The sequence below is a fragment of the Amblyomma maculatum genome, chromosome 1, assembly GCF_055883805.1.
Source record: "Amblyomma maculatum isolate TAMU_Amacu chromosome 1, ASM5588380v1, whole genome shotgun sequence".
Taxonomy (NCBI): Eukaryota; Metazoa; Arthropoda; class Arachnida; order Ixodida; family Ixodidae; genus Amblyomma; species Amblyomma maculatum.
This window is the reverse complement of record NC_139344.1, coordinates 316,310,271-316,336,855: the sequence shown is the minus strand read 5'-3', so window position 1 is coordinate 316,336,855 and position 26,585 is coordinate 316,310,271. Positions and strand designations below refer to the sequence as shown.

Sequence of the window (26,585 nt, the reverse complement as noted above, 5' to 3'; positions counted from 1 at the left end):
CTCAGTGATATCGTGCAGTAAATTTTAATATTTCAAAAAAAAGTATCCTTTGCTGATTTGCCCTGTAGCAGTACTGGGGAATGTATAGATGCCCCAAAAGTAATACGGAGCATGCAAGCTGTGGCCGAAATGGAAAAAGCTGCATGCCAGCGCATTCTTATCAGAAGATACGCGGCAAAGAGCGAGAGTACACCGGCGCATCTGGCTGGCCCATCTCGATAGCTTGATGCTCGCGTTATCACCACCACGAACGAAGTTGCACTGCTGCCATCAGTGCTCGCCAGGGTCACTTTCAATACATCATGCCAGCATTTGTTGTTTGTCCGCGCCGTGTAGAAAGTTAGCATTCAGCAGCTTGCGCTTTTTGCTTTTTCAAGAACGCCACCATTTTCAGCCTGCACGACCGCCGTGGTTTGTTTTTCGCTTCGCGGCGAGTTTGTGACAATGAAAACAGAGCAAACTTCACGAAGGATGCAGAAAGGGAAGACGAGACACAGGCGCTGATCCAACAACTGATCATCTTCCCTTGGTTGTCCTCCCTTTCTGCATCCGTCTTGAAGTTCGTGCTGTTTTTATTGTGATGAACAACCAACTAGCTCATGATGTGTTCTGCGAGTTTAGCTATAGAATAGAAATGCTCGTCCAGCGCTTTGGCAAGTGTGGTCAGCTTTTTCTTGGCTCAAGGAAGCGCATGAAAAAAAAGAATAGCATGCATGTGTTGCCTTCGTTGTCATCATTATGAAGGTAGGGGCTCAACATATAGCAAGTGAGCTAATTAAGGATCACTTCCCACGGCGCAGATTTGCTTTCTTACATTGGAGGAAAAAAAAGACAAACACAAAACGAGGTTATATCTCATTTAGTCGTCTGTGATCGGCTATATTTTGCAAACATGCAAGGAGAAAAGGGCAACACGCTGCAGACAGTTAAAAAAAAAGCTTCCAAAGGCCCTTTTTATGTGTACTCAAAGTTTAATGATGGGTGAAGCTCCCGCTCATGTTAATGACATCAGTCATACGCCGAGGAAGGGACCCATATAATGAGTACATATTCGGGTTGCTCTCGGAGGTTGTCCCACTCTGTCTTGACAGCCTCCCAGAGGTCATCTGGACCCGTGCTGTGATTGATACAAAACAAATTACTTTTCAAAGTTCCCCAAACCCAAACATTCTCAATGATGTTCATATCAGCACCTTTTGGAGTCTACTCCAATAGCTGCACAGCCCGTTCTTCAAGTAAGCCTTTTACAACTCGCCCAGTGTGAACGGGGCTATAGTCTTGCTGCAGGAGGAATACTCCATCTTTAAATGACCCATCCATAGTGTACGGGATGAGATAGTGGTCTTGGATGTCTCAGTAACTGTCTGTGTTAAACTTTAAAGGCATCTAATAATAGGACCAAGGCCTTGTGCACTGACAGCTCCCCAGATGTTCATGGCATGATGACCACTGGTGATTATTTGCATCGTGAAGTCGGGCAGGTACCTATTTGCGAAATAATAATGCGTTGATCAGCTCCTATGTAATGCGTGATTAAAAAAAAAAATACACATTTAACTCAAAATCATGATTGTCAGGCCACAGAGAAAGAAAAAAGCACTTTTCGGCTTACAGAATTGAAGTAATTGCTGTAACAGGACTAGCAAAGAAAAACAGTTTCATTTCTCTACTTTTACTTGCCCAGGGATTACTGTGCTTTAGAATGCTGTGCTCTTTACTTCACACAAATTAATCTTATTCGGACATACCAGCAATTGCATGGATTTGATTCATCTGTAAAGATGACTTGTCGCCAGTCGTCTACAGTCCTCTGCTCGTGGGTGTGAGCAAATGCTAGGCATTGTGCCTTTTTGTCTTGCCTTCAAATATGGCTTCTGCGCCGCCACACATCCATTCAATCGGGCTTCCTGGAGACGGTTCTGAATGGTGCTCAGACTGGTGTCTAGGCCGAGGACATCTCACAGGTGCATTGAACACACAGGAAAGCGCAATTCTGCTGGTGCGTTTCAGCAGCGGATTACAGAACACAAGCACGTATAATTATACACCGAGAAATGCGACATATTATCTGCTTCAGGGCAGTTGCCAAGAAGGGCGAATAGCCCCGTCGCTATACTGAGCGCCCTTGCTGGGCTCAACCAAGCTTCGCACATGTGAAACTGCAGCCGACACATCATATGCGCCTAGTTTTTATCATCCAACGGGTGAGAGTGAGGGTGCGAAGTTACGTCAGCTCTTGTACCCTGGGAGCTGACGAGCACCGATAAGCCACAGCGAGTGCAACACCGCCACACAGCCGCGAGCTTGCTCTGCCAGCCTTCGGAGCAGCCTGGTTACTTTTGGCAAAGACGGTACATATATCATAGAACTAAAGAACTAAAATGTTTTGCTGCACTATATAGAGCTTGGCTTCCAAAGTAGTCCATGCAAACTATCCAGACAGAATAATATTTATCAAATCTTGTAAATATTGATCAAATCTTGTAAATCCATGGCAAACAAGTGATAACCGTCCCATTTGTTATTCTTGTGGATGTGCTGGTCACATTGCCCGGTACTGCCGAAATCGCACTCCCGATGATTTTCTATCGCGCCGAACTTCAGCTTCCTGGCAGCCAACCCGGGATCAATATGCAGCCGCCGATTCATCTGCAGGTTTCGTTGCGAATGACTGTACTACCTTTGCTCCTCGCCGCGTCGCCGCTCCCTATCTCCTTTGCGCCGGCGTCCCAATCTTGTGCAAGAGGAAAACTGAATGCCGCAGTTCCTGAGGCGAGAACTGTGCAACGAGCCAACTGTAAAAGGCCTCGCGTATCTCCTGCAAATCTGCTTGAAGTTTCTGTTGAGGGCGTTATAGTACTGGCTCTGGTCGACACCGGCGCTGCTGTTTCTGCCATGGCTGCAAGTCTTTGCCGTTCATTGCGCAAAGTGACGACACCTATTTCAGGATTCTCGTATGCACGGCAAGTGCCGAGCCTGTAGCAATGTTAATAGAAATAGGGTCAGTTGCCAAACTGGGAGCTGTTTCGCGGCGCCGCCGTCACTGGCTGTTTTGAGTGGCGCTGCAGTCTAACCAGGATCCAGGATCAGTGGCTAGGCTCATACAGTGAGTGCACGCAGGATAGAGTGCAGTGTGCTCGCGACGCGGTTGCTGTAGTGAGCGTTGTTTGTGCTGCCTATGCTTGCATACAGAGTTTTTAACGGTCAAGCCGGCGAGCTGTGTGCTGGGCTGCGCGAGCGGTTACAGGAGCAACACTACCGTGCGGCATTTGTTCTCGGCTCCACATTACGCGGGCCTCCGTGCGGCATGAGATCGCGCGATTCCTCGTATTGACAGAAAGCTTTCTGTAAAATCACGTGTTTTGGACCTTTCATTTTCACGAAGATATACTGAAAACGTACACTCATGTTATCAATGGTAAAGAATTGAGAGGGGTAAATGAAGCTTTTTTGAAGGATGCGCAGTTTTTTCTAATCTGCCTTCATACCTATAGAAGCCGCCTACAAAGAAGCGAAAACTGCCAAAGGTATAGTCATGGAAGAAAAACAAAGTGAATCCGGACTGTCACACTGAAGAAGCATCCTTAAACCATCATCCCCACGCTGGCGAAAGATAGTGGAAGGTGACGGCGGCAGCTTTGTGGCATTTTTGATGCTCAGGAGCTGAAAGCACTAAATATATAAACAAGTGTGTCATTATCTTCTAACTGAAAAGCACTAATGTGTTCCTGGAGTACTCAAGGACCCTACAAGCGACTGAACTATTCTAACTGACAATTAGTAAGTGGTAGAGTGACAAACTACCGAAAACTTGCCCAGAGATGTAATCCGTTCGATTGTGGATCAGCTTTAAAACAGGAAGCTACCACGGATAGCATGATACCTACACTTTGTACAGCTTACAGTGCAAGTAAGGATGTTTTATTTGGTAAAGCGAATGCATTTTTACACAAAATTTCTGTCCGAGAGGAGTAATGTGAGTCAGAAGGAATAATTAAGTCTCGGCTGGTATAATGTATACAATTCTTATAAAGTGCGAAAAGTACTGTGAATAATTTGTACAGTAATGTATATAGGCAGCTATGAATGAGTCACCTCTGTATTTGTGTCTGCAGCAACGCACCGCGCGAATGATCACAAAATAAATACTTGCGACGCTGGTGCTGGCCAGGGATGATAAACCGAGAGTAGTGAATCCCAAAAAAGACTAAACTTTATAGTCTCAAGTTGTTTGCGCTGAAGCTCCTCTCTACGCTCGCTCTTTTCTTGAGGGAAGAGAGGAACAGACAACTCGCGAAGCGGAAGGAGTTCGCTGCCTTCGCGGCTTAGGTTGCGCGTGGTACGCGGATTAAAGTAACTATACATGCTCATTGACGAAATTAGTGCTGTGTGCATAATCCGCTTGTTCGAGAAAACCGCACCACAGACATCGTAGTAACTCGCGGTCAACTTTAGATTGCCGCAAATGCGGCCCTTTGTGATGTGAAGATCTTGCTAATTGGTCGTTAAGCACATATGCGGTGGTGCAGAAACAGCAGAAACACGTGCCAGACCTTTGCACTGACCTAAGTTTATTAGTGACCTTAGATGATCCTTGCAATAATCGTACCTGCACCTTTAGTGTAGATGTCTCATATATGCCACATCGGGGACGAAGCTCATACAACCACTTTCCATTCAAAAGATGACCGCCGCCCAGGTTGGCTGAGCAGCGATCACCTGTACAACTCAAGTTGCTTCAGCAGAGTTTTGTAGCATGGTCGCCACACGGGGTTCAGACTTGACGTTTTTCTTTAGCGTAAATAACAGCAAGTGCGGCATTTGGGGCGCCAGTTAATTTAACATTCCCGAAGGCTACATGCTCCGCCGGACGGCCGGTTCCACGGCGTCTGCTTGCGTTTCGACGGCGACCTGGAGCCGAGTTCGACGGCGGCGCCAACTCGCATTGAAATTGAGGCGTCGATTCAGCAGCATGCAGAGCCCGGATAGTTTGGCAACTGATCTTAGTTCTATTAACATTGGCCTGTAGAGCCTATAGCGGTGTGCACAGCTCGAGTCATCATTCAAGAAGTTGTGTACGCAATAGAGTTCGTAATTTTGCCTACCTGCTCTCATGATCTTATCTTGGGTTGGGATTTTCTGTCGCGTCATAATGCGGTGATCAACTGTGCTTGTGCCGAACTGGAGTTTTTTGCGCTAGACGAACCGTCGCCGGATGTTCCTTTTCCCAAAGTCCTCGTTGCTGAAGATACTGATCTCCCTGCGTGCTCTTTCGTTCTTGTGCCCACCGCTCGTGCTTTTTCCCGCCGTATTGATGTACTTTTCATCCCATTGCCTGTCTTTCTAAACCGCAAAAATCTTCTCCTGCCTTACGCCGTACTTTCTATGTCAGCTGGCCTCATCGCGCTCTGGATTTGTAATCCGTTCTCATTTCTCGTATCTCTGCGTCGCGGTGAATGCCTCGGCACCATCCAGTTCATTGATTCTATTCTCCCTGGTGACGCAACAGCAGCTTCACAGCTCGCTGACATGGCTGCACTCACACCGCCTGTTCTTGCGCTGGACCAGTCTTCTGTCGACGTTTTCCTCCGCTCCATCAATGCCAGTTTTCCTGAACCTCAACGCTCAGAACTTCTCGCGCTGCTTCATCACTCCGTTCTTCATTCGACTCTCACCAGTCCGCTTTGAGCTGCACATCAACTGTTGCCCACCACATTGACACTGGTTCCCATGCTTCTCTGCGTCAGCGCCCCTATCAAGTGTCTGCCAGCGAGCGCCGAGTATTGCCGAGTTCACACAATGCTTCAGAATGGAGTGATTGAGCCTCCTAACAGTCCCTGGTCCTCCCCTGTTGTCCTAGTGCGGAAGAAAGACGGTTCTATTCGCTTCTGCATTGACTATCGTCGCCTAAACAAAATCACAAGGAAAGACGTCTGCCCTCTTCCGCGTATAGATGATGCATTGGACTGTTTACAAGGAGCTGAACTCCTTTCTTTGTTCGATTTACGATCCGGTTACTGGCAGGTGCCCATGGCCGCTAAAGATCGCCCTAAAACCGTATTTGTCACCCCCGATGGCCTCTTTGAATTTACCGTCATGCTGTTTGGTCTCTGTAATGCTCCTGCTACAATCGAGTGTATGATGGATACAATTCTGCGTGGCCTGTAGTGGAAGACGTGCCTCTGTTACCTTGACGACATCGTGGTGTTCTCGCCGGACTTTGCGACCCACCGCTCTCGATTGAAGCAGGTCTTGACATGTCTTGCGAACGCCGGTCTGCTGCTCAACTTGAAGAAGTGTCGTTTCGCTGCCCATGAGCTGACCATTTTGGGCCACATTGTGTCCAAGGATGGTATCCGTCCTGATCCTTTCCAAGCTTCGAGCTGTGGCTGCATTCCCGAAACCTACTACCGTCAAGCAACTAAGGAGTTTTTTGGGTTTGTGCTCATACTTTTCGCATTTTATACGGAACTTTGCTTCCATTGTTGCCCCGCTGACTGAACTCCTCGGCAATAACTCAGACATTTCGCTGTGGTCATCAGCATGCGATGACGCCTACAACACCTTGCGCCGCCTCCTCACAGCCCCGCCCATCCTGCACCATTTTGACCATCAGGCGCCAACCGAAGTGCACGCAGACGCGAGTGGTGTCGGCCTCGGAGCTGTGCTTGCTCAGCGCCCCTCTGGCTTCGGTGAATACGTAGTCGCTTATGGGCCAGCCATACTTCCACGAAAGCCGAAGCGAACTACTCTGTAACTGAAAGGAGTGCTTGGCCATTGTTTGGGCAATCACGAAGTTTCACCCTTACCTTTATGGCCGTTCTTTTGATGTAGTCACGGACCATCATGCCCTATGCTGGCTTTCATCGCTCAAGGACCCATCCGGCCGCTTGGCACGGTGGGCTCTTCGTCTCCAAGAATACGATATCCGTGTTATTTACCGATCTGGTCGCAAACATAAAGACGCCGACGCTTTGTCTTGCTCACCGCTTCCAGCTGACCTTGCCAGCCTCTCCGTCTTAGACTCCGTGGCATCTTCGATCGACGTCAGTGACATGCCTGTCGAACAACAATGATCCATGGATCGCCTCTCTTATTGACTACCTTTCCAACCAATCAGCGATTACCCCTTCACGCGCCCTTCGCTGCCAAGCATTCCACTATGAGATTCGGGATAACTTCCTTTACCGGCGCAACTACAACTCAAGTGGACGGATATGGCTCCTCGTGATTCCACGTCATTTACGGACTTGTGTGCAGCTTTTCATGCCGATCTGCAGTGCGGCCACGCCGGAGTTTTCAAGACGTACACACGAATCCGTCTTCGTTACTATTGGCGCGGTATGTACAACTCGGTTCTCAGGTACGTTCGACCGTGCCTGACGTCTCAATGCCGCAAACCTGCCTCTCCCCGTTCGGCTGGTGAGTTACAGCCTCTCACATGCCCGCTTAGACCCTTCGACCGCATTGGAATTAACCTCTATGGCCCTCTTCCGTACACACCTGATGGCAATCGCTGGGTCATTGTCGCCGTCGACCACCTGATGCGATATGCCGAAACCGCTGCGCTCCCAGCTGCAACAGCCCGAGATGTGGCTGGTTTCTTATTGAAGAACTTCATTCTTTGTCACGGTGCCCCTCGTGAATTGCTCAGTGACAGAGGCCGTGCTTTCTTATCCGAAGTCGTTCCAAGCCCTGCTCGCTCAGTGAAAAATCATTCACCGGACTTGCACTGCCTACCACCCGCAAACAAACGGCCTTGCTGAACGATTTAATCGCACCCTCGGCAACATGCTCGCAAAGTATGTCGTATCCAACCACACGAACTGGGACATTGTCCTTCCTTATATCACCTATGCATACAACACTGCTACGCAATCTAGCACGGGTTTCTCTCCGTTCTTTTTGCTTTGCGGTCTGCATCCATCTGCTCCCCTTGATACTGTCCTCCCCTACAACCCTGACGCATCAGAATGTACTACAGTGACAGAAGTTGCACAGTATGCCGAAGAATGCCGCCAGATTGCCTGCGCATTCACGACCGACTCTCAGTGGTGGCAAAAATATCGCCATGACACCGATCAGAAGAATGCACCACACTTCGAGCCCGGCTCACTCGTGTGGCTATGGGTTCCATCCGGCAGACCTGGCCTCTCAACAAAACTAATTCTCCAAGTATCATGTGCCCTACCGTGTCGTCGAGCGCACTTCACCAGTGAACTATATTGTTGAGCTGCTTACGCCATCTTCCGATTTGCGACACCGTGGCCGCGAGACTGTACATGTGCAGTGTCTTAAGCCGTTCTACGATCCCATTGTATCTTCGTCCCCTTAAGTCGCCAGGATGACTCCTTGTGAAGAAGAGCCCTTTTTGCTGGACGCTGACGAAGAGGAAGCAGTCTGTGGAATTGTGATCGCGCAGATCATCGTGCTGGTTTGATCATCGTGCACTTCTTCGCCGACCTCGACGCCGTCCTCGACCTGTAGATTAAACCTTCCCTTACAATAGAAACAAAACATATTGTCACGTAGTAGTGAATAAACTCTTTATTGTGCTGACTTGCGCCCGCTAAAGAACTAAGCCATTTGGCGGCGGGAATAACAACAAGGGTGCTCGACGGACGTCGAACTACAAATGTCTGCAGATTTCGATGACATTGTATTTAAAGATAGCGAACATCTAGATAACTAACGAAAAGAACCTGAAAACATCCGTTATGATATGGAAATAGTCGTGCTTCGCTGCGATCACTAGGAAAATCTATGTGCATCTTGCACTACCAAGAATGGTGATAAAACCGCGTCTGGAGACAACAAGCAGTAACGTGCACTACAATCACAGTGATAAGGGCGCGTGCTGGTGGTTATTTAAAACAACAAATAAAGGTTTTAATGGTTTGCAGCAATATTTTAGGAGCTCATAAAAGATGGTGCTACATGTTTAGGAGAGAAGAAAAATCCGTGAAAGAGCTATGACTGAACAGGCTTAAAAAGTCGCTGCTTAAAAAGGTAGGTGCTGCCCGACACATGGCTAGAGTAGCCGTTCTACTGTGTTAGGTGGGACTGAGCCAGTGGTTGCAAATTGCTAAGTGCGCACATATTAATGTTGCCCACGTATTAAAGATGTAAGGGTCTTTCTTTAAATGCAGAGCAAAGATTTTTTTTTTTTTCTTATGTTTTAAGCAATACACTGTGTTCTAGTGGAAACTTAGCATGTGGTGTAGTATGAAAGAGAGCCTTTCACCAAATTTCCTTCATTGTGTCTTGTCTGCAGGGTCATGCAGGTTGTGTAAACTGTTTGGAATGGAATCAGAAAGGAGAGTAAGTGAGACATCATCCTGCGCAGTGTTTTCCTATTCCTGCCATGCTTTACAGTGGGTGCTGATTGTTTACAGGATCCTTGCCAGTGGTTCAGATGATGTACAGATAATGTTATGGGATCCATTTCGGCATCGGAAGCTTCACACAATTCCAAGTGGACATCATGGCAACATATTCTCAATAAAGGTTAGCTTCAGCTGCTTTCAGATGTACTTAACTGAAAAGCACAAGTGTAATGAGTTGTTGCTTGATGTTAATGCTTACAACAGTGACAGGACAGAAAGAAATGCATCGCAGCCTAAGAGCACATTGCATGGGTGCATTTTCCTATAAATACATACTCACACAGTCTTTTGTAGCTAGGAGTCTGCACCAAAACTTTTTATGCATGTTTTTGTTTTTATTTACAAATGTGCACACAACTGTAGTATACATAAATCACAATGCCGAATTCGATTATGCCAACTAAATAATTTATAACTGGATGTTTTCTTCTGTAGTTTCGCTTTTGACTTGATTTGCCAAACAATGACTACGATGTCGCAGATAAGTTGACGTCACACGAGTCATGAAGAAAGTGTGACATAACACTGCTTCATTTTTATGTTTCCAGCTCTTGAGTAGGCTTGCATAAGCGTTGGTGTAAATTAAAATGAACAAAGCAGTGACCACACTGCAGTTTTTTTTTTTGTGCATTACGTGACCTTAGGTCTTTTGTAATGCGACAGTCATCGTTTAGCAATTGAAACCGAAACTGTTTAGAAGGAAAAAAATTGTGTTGTATATTTTTATCACCTTTTTGCACAATTGACTTGACTGTAACATCGATTTTTGTAAAATTAGAATTGTGAATAACATGGTGGAGAATAGGTCAGGAAGTATATAATAAGTATGTCCAGATTTTTAACTTGCTTATCCTGTCATAGAGGGTAAATAAAATCTCTCGACTGCATACATATGGGTGGTGAGGCTTGTTAAGTGGTTATAATGACTGCTTTTTTCTTGCTACCCTCAGTTTCTTTGTAAAGAAATCTGAAAAAAAAAAAAAAAAAAAAAAAAAAAAAATTGATTTGACAAGTTATATGTGCTAGTAAGAGCTGCCATTTGCCAGGTTGTTTATGAGGCTAGCAGGGAGTGATTTAGTTCCTAGCTTTAAGTTTGGAAACAAGGTTAGAAAGTTTTGTGCATAAATGCTCGGTGAGGAAAGGCGCTGGTGCTCTTGGCTAATAAGGAGCAGTTCTGTGGTGTGGCTTCTATACCTAGACCAGTACTGAGAGCACATTGAGGCAAATATTTTTGGGGGATTTTTGTGATATGTGGTGCACCCACATATGGGCAAAGATGGAAGTTTGTGCTAACCATGCACTGCAGATCTCTTGTACTAGCTTTTATTTCATCGAGTTTCTCGGTGGTGATGACTTGATAGGGGGGGGAGAGCTCCTTTGCTCGGGTATAATGAACACATCATTATCTTATTCCCATACCTGCATTGCCTTTGACATAGACTATAAGTGCTGTATAAGTGCTGCAGTTTTCTTAGCTGGTAGAGGAAGCAAGCTGATACATTAGAAAACTAGGCCAAGCAGAAAATATATTGTTTTATATTGAGCAAATTTTTAATGCAGATTGCAAAGTTGAACAGCAAAAATTGTCAGTTCTTGTGTGTACTGATCGTTTATTTTCTCTCATATCTTTTAATTTAACTGTACTGCTGGCTGCAAGCAGATAGCTGGAATTCCTGAGTGCCTGAAACCAGTGAAGTACACAAAGCTCATGTATATTCCTCGTAACTGTGTGGTTTTCAAATGTTTGTCCTCAGTTCCTGCCTTACTCTGGGGACAGCCTGATGGTCAGTGGAGCAGCGGACTTCAAGATTCGTGTGCACGACATCCACGCACGGGAGACCACCATGGTCTGCAGCTGTCACACCAGTCGTGTCAAGCGGCTAGCAACCGCAGCTAGTGTGCCCTTTGTGTTCTGGAGTGCAGCTGAGGATGGTGTCATCCTGTAAGTCGTGCCTAACTTTGCCCTAGGTTTTGCCACTAGTTGTTATTGCCTCTGTACTGCCTCATACTTTGCTTGAACATGGCCGGCAGTTGGCAGAGTCATGGCAAGCATAATGATAGGAACAATGTTATTTCAATCTTGAATGCATGGGGCTGGATTTTGTGGGCGTCTAATTAGATCCCTCCACGTCCGGCGTTTGCATGCAGCCCAAAAGTGGGTCTCTGCGTATCCCGACGCCGTGCGGAGAGGGAGACCCACCGCAGGGTTCGAGCACCGAGCTGAAAGGGGTCCGGTCTGCTTTAGCCGCGCTAGGGCACTCTCACACCGAGGGAATCAGCGACACTCACGATACAGACATTTAATCGCCGAGGGCTACGGTACAAAAACACTGTGCGGTAATACACCCCTAAGTAACTCTTCCCAGGCGTCCACCTCCTCGTAACGGACCATCGCGGCAGCGCGCCCCGACAACGGTTGGAGAATGTGGACTGGTGCGGCGGGAAAAACCCCGTCGCCGGGCCGTCCAGCAGCGGAGGCCACACGGCAGATATGAGGGAAAGAACCAGCCCGACAAAGCCCGCGAATGTCCGTCGGCACAGGCCTTTGGAATAGCGGAAATGGTCGCTCACGTACCTTGTCGTTGCGGCTGGCCCCCGTTACGCGTGATCCGTGACCCGCGCTCGTCGCCTCCGCATCCCAACTCCCCCGCGCCCCGCAACCCCGGCCTTCAGGACGCAACCCCGTGCCTACGTCACGTTCATGGTGCCCAATGAGAGGGCCGGCACAGAGCGGCACCCCGGAGAGCGCACTGGGCAGCCGGGTAGAGACAAAGTACTGCCGCGCCTCACGGAAGAGGGTTCGCGTGTGTCGCAGGGACAGCACAGGCTGCGCCTACAGACGCCGCGTTATCCCACAATTTTCACCTGCAGGCAAAGCTGCCACATTGACAGCTTGCCAAGGCTGCAGGCCCCTGCACTGGTAACTTCATGGTAGCAGCTGCAACAAAACTTTTTAGATAACATATGGAAACCTTGCTCACGGAACATTGTTTTTTGCTGTCCAAGACAAAGCTTGGGAAGACTGATGCCTTTCTGTGTCACTCATTGTTCATGTGTTGCATTGTATGGGTAGTACTGTAGCCTCCTTTGTGCAGTTCTTGCATACCAAATAGAAACATCGCATGTACAATGGAATTGCAGCTGCTTGGATTTTATGGTACTGAAGAAAATATCTGAATGAGGAATGACACAGCAATTAAAGTAGGCAATTTTGTCACAATTCCTAATTTTTTGATTTCTTTTTCACATTCCGAAGGGCTTCATCATTTCCTGATGCCGTCACCTTTCTCACAGCAAAACATTACTGCTAGGCATATACTAGTAAAAATCTAGAAAAGTTTCGTTTTTGTGTGGTTATGAAAACTTCTGAGCAAATTATGTTTCTAATGGTCTAGATACATTGCCATATTTGTGGCTTTCTGACGGTGGAGCCCCACCATTTTGGTATCACTGTCAGGAGGAGATCTGACCCTCATAATGCTGCATTTTTTTGATCAAAAGCAAAAGAAAACAAGCTGATAAATGAGACAAGCTAGCAAATAAATCTTAAGGTTGATTGTACTCAGATTATACTTATTCTACGGTTGCAGTCACTCTTCCCTTTGACATTTTGTAGCAAATGATACTAGCAGAATGATTGTTTATTGTGCATGAATCATGATACATTGGGGACTGAAATAAAGCTCTCAATTTTGCATGTATATGCACAATTGTTTTTAAAAGCTATTTTTGCATATTAGCGAGAAACATATGCATGTTAAACTCTTATTTTGTCAGTACTAGATCTACTAGAGGCAAAAAAATATAACTAAAACATCTTTATTATGGAGAGCAGGGGTTTATGAACATGCTGGCATAAAGAACTTGTGTACCTCTTAGTTAAATTTAACGCCTTAAGAATGACTTTTGATGGTGTTAACTGCAATTACTTGGCCACTGTATGAGGTAGCACAAACCTAAATGCATCTCTGTAATCTAATGAGCAGTCGCATATCTGTGCCAAATTTTGTTGCATTTTATTCATAAATAACGAGAATAGTTTCAGTTGCTGTGACCCTTCTACGTAAAATGTCAAAATATTGTGGGAACCAAAGAAAAATCATAACAAGGTGTCCCACATCAACATGCCTTTATGTCTTAACAAAACGTGTAATGAATTTATCTTTTGCTTCATGCAAACAGTTTGCGTGGGAATATCTGTTCCTCGCTGTTCTGGCAAATGGTGCAGTGCATATATGCCATCAGATGAACCAGCGTGCATATGCATCCTCTAGTGTTACTTAGAGCATCAGCAGCCTTCCCTGCCCTACAGGCACTTAGTGTGTGTGTGCTCATGACATAATGTGGAACGATAACATGAAGAGCCTTGGCAGACCACAACAAAACAAAATGCTGATTGCAGCATGAAACACAAACACATCCTACTTTGCCTGATGATTGTGAAATGAGTATGTTGCCGCTATATTTAGGCCAGACGACAGTGCCACTCTGCTCCATAGTCCACACGTCTTGAGTCACTGATTCACGATCATCACCATGTGCCTTGGCCAAATGGGAACTGTGCCACCTGTTTGAATTAACCAGAGCACAGCCAGTTCACTCAGAATTAGCCAGCATTTCATGTCATACAGTAGTATGCATGCTCTCACATTCATTTCACAGCCTTAAAGAGGCACTGAAAGGGGGTTTATCAATGATACTGGTGGATATCGAATTGACTTTTAGCATCTTGCAAATATTTTCAATCTAGTTTAATAGCACCAGAGATAATGGCAATTATTTAGGGCCTCTATGTTTTTCCTCTCAACTCTCACACTGGCCTGAGCCAGAAAGTTACAGAGGTGCACTTAAGTCTCCTTTGTGCAGAAATGCAAAAGCATTGTGAGTTGCTTGGCACGGAGTAGGGTTAGCACGCTTGGCTGGGACATGGAAAGATGAGGGTTCAAGTCCTGGCATGGACATGGTTTTGTTTCTTATTAATGATTGACAACCCGTGGTCTGCAGCATGAGGCAGGAAATTTTTTTCACATTAGAAATATAAAGAGTGAGACCAGTACTGCATTCCATCTGTGAAAGCACGACGAGCCAACCCAGCTCGATTGCCTTCTTGTTAAGTGTTAACTTACTCAGCTCGTTTGGTCAAAACACCGTTTACGTAGTAGTCATCATAGTAGTCAGCACTACTTGTTGGAAATAATCGGAGCTGCATTAAAAAAAATCTTAAATGGCAATTGGGATTCTAGTGATTGACAATTGATTGGTGTGTGATAGGGAATGATGAGTTGATGAAACGATCGTAATTAATTTAGGAATGAAAGGAATGAAAAAAAATGGGGAAAAAGTGATTAAAAAATGTCAGTGTTTAGAATGAAAAGCCAATGCTTGATGATGCTTATTAAAAAAAGTAGAGTGTGTGCAATTGATATAATGAATTGAAATAATTGAAAAACATGAAAAACGTGTTCAAAAGTGTTAAAGGGGTCCTGCAACATAATTTGAGCGCATTGTTCTGGCTTGTTTGTTGCCATTGTTGAGTTATTGAAATGTTACTAGCAATAGTCTTAAAGTGCATATTTTGGTATTTAATATTTTAATTTGTTCGAGAAGAAAAATCATGGTACTGACGGTGTCAGCACACAAAGATGGTTCTTTGCAGCGAATATGACGTTAACAGGCGCGCATTTGACGATTAAATAAATAGCAAATGCACTGCAAATTGTAACCATTAGGAAAGATTTGTTATGTCGCATTGTTGTATATTATACTAAGTCAACGAATCCAACATGTTTGCTTTACACAAAGGCACTGCAAAGCAGGAGACTCAAAAAGCACCAACAGAGGTGCTGGTTACTGCTTTGCATCGCAGACTGTCACTGCTTTCACGACCTCTACACGTGGATAGCTACCTGTGACTATGCAGCCAAAGTTAGAAAGAATTCAATGACCTCTCCACTCGCTATGTAGAGGATGCCTGCGGATAGAAGGAAAGGGGCGGTCAAGGAGCAGGCTCACAAGAAAAGCACAGTAGTTGGGAGTGAATGGTGACAAAAGAATGTATGTCTCCTTCCCCTGCCTGCTCCCGGTCTCTGCTCCTCATTCTGTTTCTGCGAGGTGTCATAGAAGAGACCTCATCAACTTTAGCAAAAACATTTCATAGGGACCGGGAAACCATGAGAAGACATCTTCTGCGACATTGTAGTGACGTGCTCATGTAGTCTGTTTCGATGGCCACACACTTGTCGTCATTGGTTGAGTGAAACGGAAAAGTGAAAGACCAGGAAAATTGAGTTGAGGGCAATTTTTGGTTTGCTTGTACTATTTTGAAAATTCATTCCATAATAACTCCGATTCTATTCCTGTAATCCTTTTGGTTAGGTATCAGTGTGACATGAATAATCCATCTAAAGTATAGCAGACAAGCTTTGCAGGGCCCCTTTAAACTGCTCAGAATGGAAAGCCAGTTTTGCTGATGTTAAATATTGGTGTAATAAGAAAGTGAAAATAGCCAATGTGTGTGAAATCCTACTGTGTCATGCCCTTAACTCTAGATCTTAGGTGCTCCCCTATATATATATAATATATATATATATATAGGGCAGCACCTAAGCTCTAGAGTTAAGGGCATCCCCTCTTCTTTGTTGCGGTGCTGGTGAACCAGTGATAGCACTCTGCAGCAGTCCACACTGTTGACATCACCTTGACTAAACAATGCAATGTGCGATAACTCTGGTGAATGCCTGCCACTGTGGTTTGCGATGAAGCAGTAAAGTAGGAATTAAAAAAAAAATCCCCTGCAAATTATCAGCCTGCTTTTAAGGACTTGTACACAATATGCATGCTTAGTGAAATTTCCTCTACATGAATTGGTGAAAAAAATTGTGCGGAACCGTGCAGACCACATAAAAGAAACAAGGTGAGACACAGGCACTACTCACAACTGAATTATATTGAACCCAGGAGTCACCTTATAAAAGGTGAAATTTCAAGAGAAAAGAAGGGTGGAATGGGAGTGAGGGTGAACAAAGATGACCATCAGAAACGCATAGGTAAGGAAGCAACCCAGAAAAACAAAAGAAAGTTAGTGGATAGCAGCGTCTAAAAATGTGAGCCTACTGCCACACTTTTTATGTGATATGCCTCCAAATTAACACGTGCCATTTTATGCATACTCTTTCCAAGAATCTTCATCTCATTCAATTGCGCCTCGCATCCGTTGCACTTGACTATGTGTGCAACTGAATGGGCATACTTGTCCTTTAATTCTGATACCGTTCGGGCATGGTCCTCCAAACGCTCATTGATGCAGCGGCTAGCTTGGCCAACATAAAGCTTCCCACACTTATCGGAATAGCGTAGACCACACCAAGTGAACTTCTGGTAAACAGAGAGTCATGCTTTATCTGGCAACCCCCCTTTCTTTAGTTGCAAGCTTTATGTTGGCCTCTGCAGCAATGACTGTACATAATTCACTCATTTCATGGCCATTCTCAAAACCTCCTTTTCGATGCCCTATGAAATACTTTGCAATGCAGTAATTGCAGAGGGTTGTCTGCCATTGCTGTTGGTGCCCTTCATTATGGAGAAAGAAGGCAGATTTTGCTGTCTGCTGGTGTTCCTTTGCAAGGGATTGTCTGTTAAATTGGCGCCGGGACTGCCTTTTGTCAGGTGACCGAGGATTTCAGTCGATTTGGCTGGCTCCTATTTGAGTGAAGGAAACTGCAAGGGTGGGGAGAAAGTGTGCACTGTTCACATTTGGCTGTGGTGGCTCTGCAGGCAGTTTGACTACCGGACACCACACCAGTGCACAGCGGATGCAAGCCATGTGTTAGTGAACCTTGGCTACCACCTGGGGCGCAATGTGGAAGCCAAGTGTATTGCCGTTAACCAACTCCAACCACATTTGGTGGCTGTGGGTGCCAATGACTCATACATCCGCCTTTATGACAGGCGTATGATCAGCACCACAAAGGTGAGAACTTTTTGTGTTCAATTTGAGTTAAATACTTCAAACAAGCATGTAGAGTTGAAAGGAGGCCGTAGATGCAGAGACTCTCATCACACAACTTATTAAAGTCTTCTTTTCTTTTGTCTCTTGAGCATTCAGTGCAGATTTCAGCTTGCAATGGAGCATGAGAACGTGTGGCAGCATACGGCCACATGTAGTTAGTGTGCTAAGAGGGTTCCAAATAACACCTGAAGAGTCGTTAATAATCTTTGCTAGTTACTAAGACCGATAACTGCAAGCCACCGCAAGTAAGTCTTGTGTTAATAGTGACCTTACCATTGTGCAATGACTGACTGCTTATGCATCACTTAGTGACAGTTGTCTAGGCCACATGGTGTTGTTGATAAGCTATGCTAGAGATGGCCTTTGTTTCAGAAGTGCTCATTGCCGTGGGCGCAAAGATCCTGTGGCATGACGAAAGAAAGGAGCTTTTGGCGATGTGCGGACTGCTGTTGTTTACTTGCAGCTCACAAGGTACAGCAGTCTTTCCAAGCTAGACATGGAGGCCGACAACCTCCCACCTGGCTGTGTAACTTATTTTGCCGCTGGTATGTACACATTCCACTTACTGTTGGAAGTGAGTGTGCTCAAGTGGCTGCATTTCTGCCCCTTTTTATAATTGGTGGGTTGAAAGTCTCGGTGGTGGGGATTATATTGTCATAGTTTGAATTAATTATTAATTGATCCAGCGCTTGCCTCAGAGGGTCCACATATTGCTTTTGAATGAGGAAAACGGAACCTGCCCTGAGCTGCATTTAGCACGAGCACCCAATTCTCTATGGTCTTGCTTTCTGCACAATAGTGTATAGTAAACAGTACTTTTTGCATTGCCGCTGTGGAGGAGAAGTGCTTTGTGTGTGTGGAATGTGCGCTTATATGCTTTTAGGCTGGGATAGGATTAACTGGCACCTCACCACCATAACTTAGTTTTTTCAGGTAATATTGGAATTGCTGATAAAGTGGGTACTTGGCTGAAGCATTCGTAGGTTCTCATCTGACATTATTGGCAATTAATGGCTGTAACTGTTGATACTGTTATTTTTTATGGCCCCAGATATAATCAGAATAATCAAACAGCCCAAAGTATAGAAAAGAATAACTAAACTGCCCTGAAAAATCTTGCCAATGTTCAGCTTGCATTTGAGCCAAAGTCATGCTTTTGTCACGTTCATGCTGCATTTGTCCTCTCCATACTGTGTCCATACTGTGTGCTTGTCACAGGAGTAAAATTATACAATGCTGGCATGGCATCACGCCACAACCCATGCGATGCAGCAATTCTGCGCGTATGCCATGATGCACTCTCCCAACTGCTCGGCATGCTGTTTACAGCACGAAGCCAGTGCCCATTTCCCTTGGCAGAGACAATGACCAAGACAGAGAGCCTTTGACTGCATCTCTCAGTACTAGGCTCAGAAGCCCTTTGGAGAAGCCATCTTTTCAATGAATGAGTAGGGTGCAAGTGCATGGAAGGTGGCTATGGATATTGGACGAAGGCGGTACGAATTGCTGATAAAGGCATTGAGACATAATTGAATGGAGTAAGGAGATCAAAGAGTAGCCAATGGATGTCGTGGAAACAGTAGTGGTGGAACAGCAGTGACGGCATCTGCTGCTGCATGGGAGGTTGCATGTATTAAAGTATAGAAGCTTGGCTTCATTCACTTGTAGTGCATGCATCTAAAGAGTTGCCTCCCAAATAGCTTTAACCTATCTCGTTAATTCCATATTTTACATATTTTAGTTTTCGTTCTTTTGATGGGCCCTGCTTGGCCTGAACAGTTTTGCATTATGATTAAAATAGTACCGTATTTCCTCGAATGTAACGCGAGGGGCGACTGCATATTTCCCAATGGAAAAAATAAAACCATGAATGCAATGCCAGATAAGCACTTGAAAAATTGTGACCCTTGCAGTCTCATACAAAAATGCTCATTTCGTCGTCGTCAGAGGCCTACTTTTCAGAAACAGTCTTCCTTTTCACTCTCGTCCTCCCAAACAATGTCTTCGGAAGCCTTTGCAGTCAGGCTCACATTTAAAAATCACCTCCTGCTGCATCCACCACTTATGTATGTTAGATTAGTCAATTTCTAGCCACTGACCTGCTGCAGAATTTCCAATTTATTCTATCAGAATAGCTTTTCTCTTGAATCGAGTGTCGTACTGTGCATAGCGCATTGCCATCATGCAAAATGTGATAACAGAAATAATCGCACTAATCCACTGAGATAGATGCAAGGTGACTTGATCCTGAGCCTATGAGCAAAAAGCGCACTGTTTCAACTTTGCATGGATTGGGATTTGGCTGAGTTGGCTTCCCTGGTACCCACGTTGCCAACATACATCGTAAAACCGTGGAAACCGAAACCAAGTGGTGACGGATTCAATATGTCTGTACCCCGGCGCTGCTTTAGGCCAATCGAATTGCAGTATTTTATTATAACGTGAGGGTAGACTTCGAGAGTCAAAAATCTTTTTTAAAATCTTGCATTACATTTGAGTAAATACGGTACTTAAACTTCTAAAGTGTTGAAGCTCTCCTTTCACATTGTATTCGTGCAAATAAGGTAAAATAGTCATTTTTTCATCATGCTTTTGTTTCTGCCAATATCCATAGTCAGAGTAGCATCAAAAAGGCAAATGTGGGTGTTAATTCATTCTGTGGTAGCACATTCTATGGAAAATGCCTAAATCCACAATTTTAAAGTAGCACCCTTACAGGCCATGATCCTAGTTTAACAAAACGAGGTGGCAGAGCTCATGTTGGAAGAGTTGCTACAGTGACAGAACAGGTGGGTGCTTTAGATATGTTACACAATATGGCAGGATCAGACGTACAAAACTCTCACTTTCACGATGTAGACATTTGAAGCTAATAGTTGAAAGCCTACGTGCGGAATTTTGCACAAGGTCCATGCGTAGGATTGTCTTAATGTGACCGATCCACAAGAAGGCAAAGTGGACGAAAGTTCGTGCGACTCTTTAAAACTCAATCTTCATATAATTTACGGACATTTTGGTTTTGCCATGTCCATGTTATAAAGGTCAGCATGGTACATTCGTTTGCGGGTGAATATTAAAAAATGATTGAATATCATATTTTCAAATCAAGGATGAAACAAGTAACCATACTTTACTCGTATTTGAAATTTTGCACACCCACTATGGTTTAGTTTTGCAGCATTTATCTAAGCAAGTCTTACTTTTTCCAATGTTTCTTTGTTTCAGGTCACCTCCCATTAAAGTACCCTAGGAAGAGGTATCGCACGTTAGCCTCAACCTATGTTGCCTTCAGCCCTGACGGCAGCGAGCTTCTTGCCAATCTAGGTGGCGAGCAGATTTACTTATTTAACATCAACCACCCGCGGCAGCCAAAAAGCTTTGACCTCCAGAGCTTCACATCATCACTTCACTCAAATGGGTTGTGCAAAAGTGAGTCCTTGTTGGCCTCCATTGTGTGGAAACACCTGAAGTCTTGCGTATTTGACAAATTGAGAGCATGTTTTAAATTTAATGGCAGAGCAAATGTACAGCTGTGTTTTCGGTGATTTTCTTTGAATTTATACATTCTCATTTATGAATCATGGAAATGTAAGGTGAATTGCTTGATTGCCAATGAGAACTTGAAATAGAAATTTGTTTAGTGTTCATTCTCACATATGGCGAAATAGTACTTACGTGCTCTTCCCTGTACCATTGTTTGTGGAACAGTAAGTGCATTTCTAATTTCATCACCAATATTTAGCTTGTGCAATGAGTGAGCTGCTGATGCAGAAGTTAAAATATGACACATGCAAAAAAACTTAGAAACTATGTCTGACTGCAGTGAGCAGAGATGCACAAGATGATTTTTTATTATTGTTATTATTATTTATTTATTTATTTTATATTTCTTGCTTTCTAGACTTGACTGAGGGAGCCAGTAGTCCCGCAAACGGGTTTAGTACACACAAGAATGGCATATCCCATGGAATGGTTTCCAATGGAATGAAACAGAACGGAATAGTTGCATCTGCAGACGCTCCTCCTCCAAGTTCATCTAGTACAAAATGGGGGTATGTTGATCGTGCTGTAGAATGTTTCTGGTTTTCTGCTGTGTGTACTTGTTAACCTTGTTGCTGGCAGTGTTAGGCACAGCCTTTGCCAAGTATGACCAGGCAGCAAGGTTGTCAGAGTTGAGGACATTTATAATTGTACGCAGGGGAGTTTGGTGCAACTCTTACAGCACTCCTATAAGGCCAAAGGTCTTAAAAGGTGAAGACGGGAATTCTTTTTACTTTAGGTTAATAGGACTTATTATCAGTGCTTCACCACACAGCTGAGAAACAAACCCTTATTGCATGGTTACTTTTGACAAAAACTGCTCTTGATGCCCCCATCAATTTTCAGTTTTATGTAAGCATAGAACCCCAATTGAGATGATGATGACCTTGTGGTGGGATCACGTGAAATTTTGACTGGCTGGTGTGGAGCATCGCCAGTGGAGTCATGCAGCTGGCAGATGCACATGGCATTCCCTGATGAGGTAATGTGGTGTGTTACATCACATGCAGTATGATCTGATAAGGGACCAGCGGTGGTGGTAGTCGGCAGCTGCGCTGTCACCATAACACAAAGTGTCCCTGATAATTTTTCAGGCACTATTGTGTTGATTATGTTCCTCAGTTTTCTGGTAAAATATGAAGCACTAGCCATTGCACCAGCGAAAACTCATTATAGTTTGGGACTGCCATTGCTCAGAGAAATGTTTGGCGTTTTCTTTGCCTGTCTCAAATCCCTGTTTTTGTGTACTTCAATATAAGAAATAAGCGATTGTATTTGTTAGCCAGATAACTTTAGCACTGCCTGTGGTTGATGCCAAAAAGAATGCAATGCATGCAGAAGGCAGACACTGAAAGAGCAGTAATGAGGTCATGAAAAAAAAAAATTACTGGATGAAAGCACTGAGAGCATCTTGCATTACAGTAATCAATGCGTAGTCATCATTGCTGTAGGTTTGATGAAACAACAGGTTTGATGAAACTCCTAAAGTATAAAACTCCTTTACTCTGTGGGGTCTTTTCAGCAAATCGAAACGGAAACTGGCTTCATAGCCAGAGGGAGAGAGAATAAACTTTATGTAATATACAGTGAAACCTTGTTATAACGAACAGTTGAAAAATCTGAAAATAGTTCGCTCTATCCATAATTCGTAATATAAAATTTCGTAGAAAATACATGCAAGAGCAGCAAACCTCAATCAGAGAAGGCAAAGCAACTCGGAGGGTGCCTTCTTGGGTCACGTCCGTTTATTTACGCGCAAAGAACTGCGTTATCGCGGCCTGCTTTTTCGTGTTGATCGCGTTCCGTATCACGCCCTCTTCCACAGTTCGCAAACGCTCAACAAGGGCAAACCCACTGCTCTCAATAGCACTGTAGTGGCGGCGCAGTAAATCCAATGCAGCAAGCGCTTCTTGTGAAGTCGGAATGTTCTCATCGTTTGCACGGTTAGCCTGAGCTTCGTCTGCGGGATGTTCAGAAACTTCCACAGCGATTTCGGCGTCCGTCAGTACAGCCGTGGTCGCCGTGATGTCGTTGCCGCCTACAAAGTCCTCTACAGTCATTGTTGCAGGCATGTCACCTCATCGAGCTCGCGGAGCTCTGCTTCAGCTTCGTCTCCATCGTTAATCGATGCGCGGGCCTCTGCTGGAACAAAAGCTGCGTGCCGAAAGCAGATGGCAATCGTTTCGCCTTTCACGCTGTCCCATGCCGCTTTAATGCTCCCAGCAAGTCGATCTTCAAGTCCTGCTTCATAAGAAGCTTCACGAGAACAGTGTCAGTCAGTCTCTTCTTGTAAACTGCCTTTATCTTGAGCTTGGTCTTTAACGTCAGTTCTGCTCTTCTTTTCACGTTCACCGCCATCACAGCACTACGCACACCCGCGCACCACACTCGACACGACGACCGACGCAGCCTCCGCCGAACGCTACGACGGCCACGCCGCTGCTATGGTGGCTAGAAGGGGGAGGTGACGCCAACAGCGGACGGAAGCCGCTCTTCCATTTCAAGGCGGGTGTAGGTGGCGCTGTTGGCCGTAGTGCCATGCATGGTACGCGCTGCTCACCTTCAGCCACGGTACTTGAACATACGTATGCCCGCCGTGCGTGCAACGCGTCGGCCTTTCAGTGATGTTGTTGCAGGTAATGGTTTAGCTCATTAAACTCTAATCGAACCTGATTACGGCTGACAGAATTCAATTTTAAGCCGTGGTGGTGCAGTGGTTAGGGCGTTCGACTGTTTTGCCCAAGGATGAGGGATCGCATCCCGGCCGCGGCGACTGCTTTTCACTGGAGGCGAAAAGCAAGGCGCTCGTGTGCTGTGCGATGTTAGTACAAGTTAAAGAACTCCAGGTGGTCGAAATTCCGGAGTCCTCCACTACGGCGTCTCATAGCCCGAGTAATTTCGGCACATGAAACCCAACAAACAAAACAATTAAGTCGATCGGTTGGTACTCCAATACTTCTGGTGCGTAGAATACGGGCGTATCTTTCCTTTCAGTTCCAGGAATTGAAGGGTCTTGAATGAGTCCCATCGGATCGAGATAGTGCATGTCGAAAGTAGAAGACAGACCAAGAGAATGAGTCTTCAAGGTATACTGCGCACACACAAAACAAGGACGAGAAAGGTACAAAACAAGTGCAGGTGTTGCGCTTGTTGTGTACCTTTCTCCTCCTTGTTTTGTGTGCGCGCAGTATACCTTGAAGATATGTCTGACCGACTCGCCCAACAACGCACTCTTTCAAGAGAATGAGGATGGAAGGATGTTTCGGCTCCGTGCGGTCGCATTTTTTTCCCACAACGTTGTTTGCCCCAGGGCATAAAATAATATGCAAGAAGAAAATTAAAAGGGGGTAATAAATGAAAGAAAAAAGGTTGGCTGTTCTTTGGTCGATGTTTTCCACCTCCTTCAGTTTCAAGAATACGAAGCATCAGCATTACTCCTAAAAAATGTGATTGGGGATCCAAACAAGCAAAACAAAGCATCGCAAAAATTTATTGCACATCATAGTAATAGCAATGTCATAACATTCAGGGTAATTCAAAATAACAGATACATTTACACATGCTTCTGTGTAATTAGAAAGAAAAAAACATTAAACATTGATTACCAACACTGCATCCATCGCTTGGCACTAAGATGTGGGGAGGCAAGGATATCACTTCCCGCTAAATAAAAAAAATATTACATTCGATCTTGAATAAATATGCAACTTAGAGCACCCTCCTAAGTTTCAGCACTTTCATTCTTCCCTGCTTAGCGTTGCGCTTACAGTTCTGGGCCTTAACATAGAAGTGCTGCCTGGTAAGAACATAAAATTTGATAATTTTGCTTGGGAGGGACATACTGTGATTTTCTCTTTTTTTTTCTTTTTTTTTTGCGCTGGAGTTCATCTGTTCGGCGAAGTTAGGCCCTCACATTAACATGTCAGCAGCGCAACACATCTGGCCTTAAGTGAGAGATCACGCTGGCAGCCGCGAACAAACAGGAACGCTGCCGCACCGTCCATACACCGCGCGCGAACCTGCACACGCGCGTGATCGCGTGACTGCATCGCCAAGCTGACCGCAGCGCCACCGCGGCCTTTACGGCAGCGCATGAACCAGAGGATCGCGCTTTCTCGGCGGATACGCCGGCGCTGGTGCCACCTCCCCCTTGTAGCCACCATACCGCTGCTAACACTAAAACCAAAAAACGCAAATGGCGCAAAAACCAAAAGAGCAAGTTGTTTCCTTCCTCCATTCAAAAAACAACATTCGACCGTGCTGCTGCCGCCGCTGCTAAAGTGGCGCTGTCGGCGATTGTGAGATGCAAACGATTTCTTATGGCCTCCGAGATCACCTCAGTGCGCACAAACAGGCACGCGGAGGTAATCTCGGAGGCCATATATTTCTTCGGCTGTCAACTCCCAATGCCGTCGTGGCATCTGTGGTGCTGTCAGCGCCTGCGAGGTAATCCTGAACATTTGCTGCACCACATAACACACATGTAGTGCAACGAAGCCTGCCTCCTGCTATTAAAGTGAGGTAGTGCTTGGCGTCGCGAAGTTCGTAATATCCGTTTTATGCCAAACCGCGTTCGCTATGGGAAGTTAAAAATACATGTGTTTGACAAAAATATTTCGGAAGAGTTCGCTATATTCAATAATTCGTTATATGCGTGTTCGTTATATCAAGGTTTGACTGTAATTACACGGGTCACAAACAACTTTCCAGTTGACGAATCAGGGATGTCACACATAGTATTGAAAAAATGTATGAACGCACGTTGGATGATGGAAATAAAAACCGGAAATTATAACGGGGTTCATAAAATGACTGAGATAGTCTAATTCAAGCCTCGAAATTTCTTGTTCACGTGGAGAGTTTACAAAGACGGTATAATGTTTGTGACAACAAAAACACAGTGTTGCCCTCTGAAAGCGTCTGAACTGATGCCATGAAAACAGCACATTTTAAAATCGAGCTGTGCATGAATGAATTATTGCATGGTCCCCAAATTTGGTAGAATGTGTCAGGGAAGATAGAAGAACCTACAGTAAATGTTTTACCAGAATATCGTAATGTTCAAAAACCTACAGAGTTGCTTTTTAAGGCACAGCTTCACTTTTTGCCAGCGGGAAAAAGCCTCATGGGAATGATCCCATGAGTTTATCCCAGTTGGCAGGGATTAGTATATCCCCTGTCCTAGCATAGGTAAACACTCATTCATAGCCTGGTTGGTGAGTCGAACTACCTTGATTCCTTACCTAGCCTAGCCACTGTTGCTAGCTGGAATTGTTATTTCAATCCTGTAACTCTTATTGAGGGCATCATGGGAATGGTCCTATGAGCTTATCCCAGCCGGCAGGGATTAGTATATCCCCTGTCCTGGTATGGGTGCACACTTGTTCGTAGCCTGGTTGGTGAGTTAAACTACCTCGATTCCTTAGTTAGCCGTTGTTACTAGCCTGCATTATTTCAATCCTGTAACTCTTATTGAAGTATGTTACTTCTTTTTTTGTAAAGCTAGTAGTGACTGTGGGTGCTAATGGGCAAGGTTTTAACCTTGGCAACTCCACCAGTACTGACCGCCTACAAAAAATGAGGGCGTTGAAATACATCATTGTACTACTTAACTTTTATAAAATGATCCTTGAGGACTTGCCAAGGCATGA

At 45.0% G+C, this 26,585-nt stretch overlaps 1 protein-coding gene across 1 annotated transcript in view; it reads left to right on the top strand.

Moving 5' to 3' along the window:
* Positions 1 to 26,585, top strand: part of adp (WD and tetratricopeptide repeats 1) — a 49,244-nt gene that overhangs the window by 2,229 nt on the left and 20,430 nt on the right. The window contains exons 4-10 of the mRNA XM_084607778.1: positions 9,275 to 9,321; positions 9,396 to 9,507; positions 11,141 to 11,328; positions 17,160 to 17,355; positions 17,858 to 17,939; positions 20,620 to 20,823; positions 21,296 to 21,446. Of these exons, the coding sequence (XP_084463904.1) occupies positions 9,275 to 9,321; positions 9,396 to 9,507; positions 11,141 to 11,328; positions 17,160 to 17,355; positions 17,858 to 17,939; positions 20,620 to 20,823; positions 21,296 to 21,446 (980 nt within the window). The remainder of the gene's footprint in view (positions 1 to 9,274; positions 9,322 to 9,395; positions 9,508 to 11,140; positions 11,329 to 17,159; positions 17,356 to 17,857; positions 17,940 to 20,619; positions 20,824 to 21,295; positions 21,447 to 26,585) is intronic.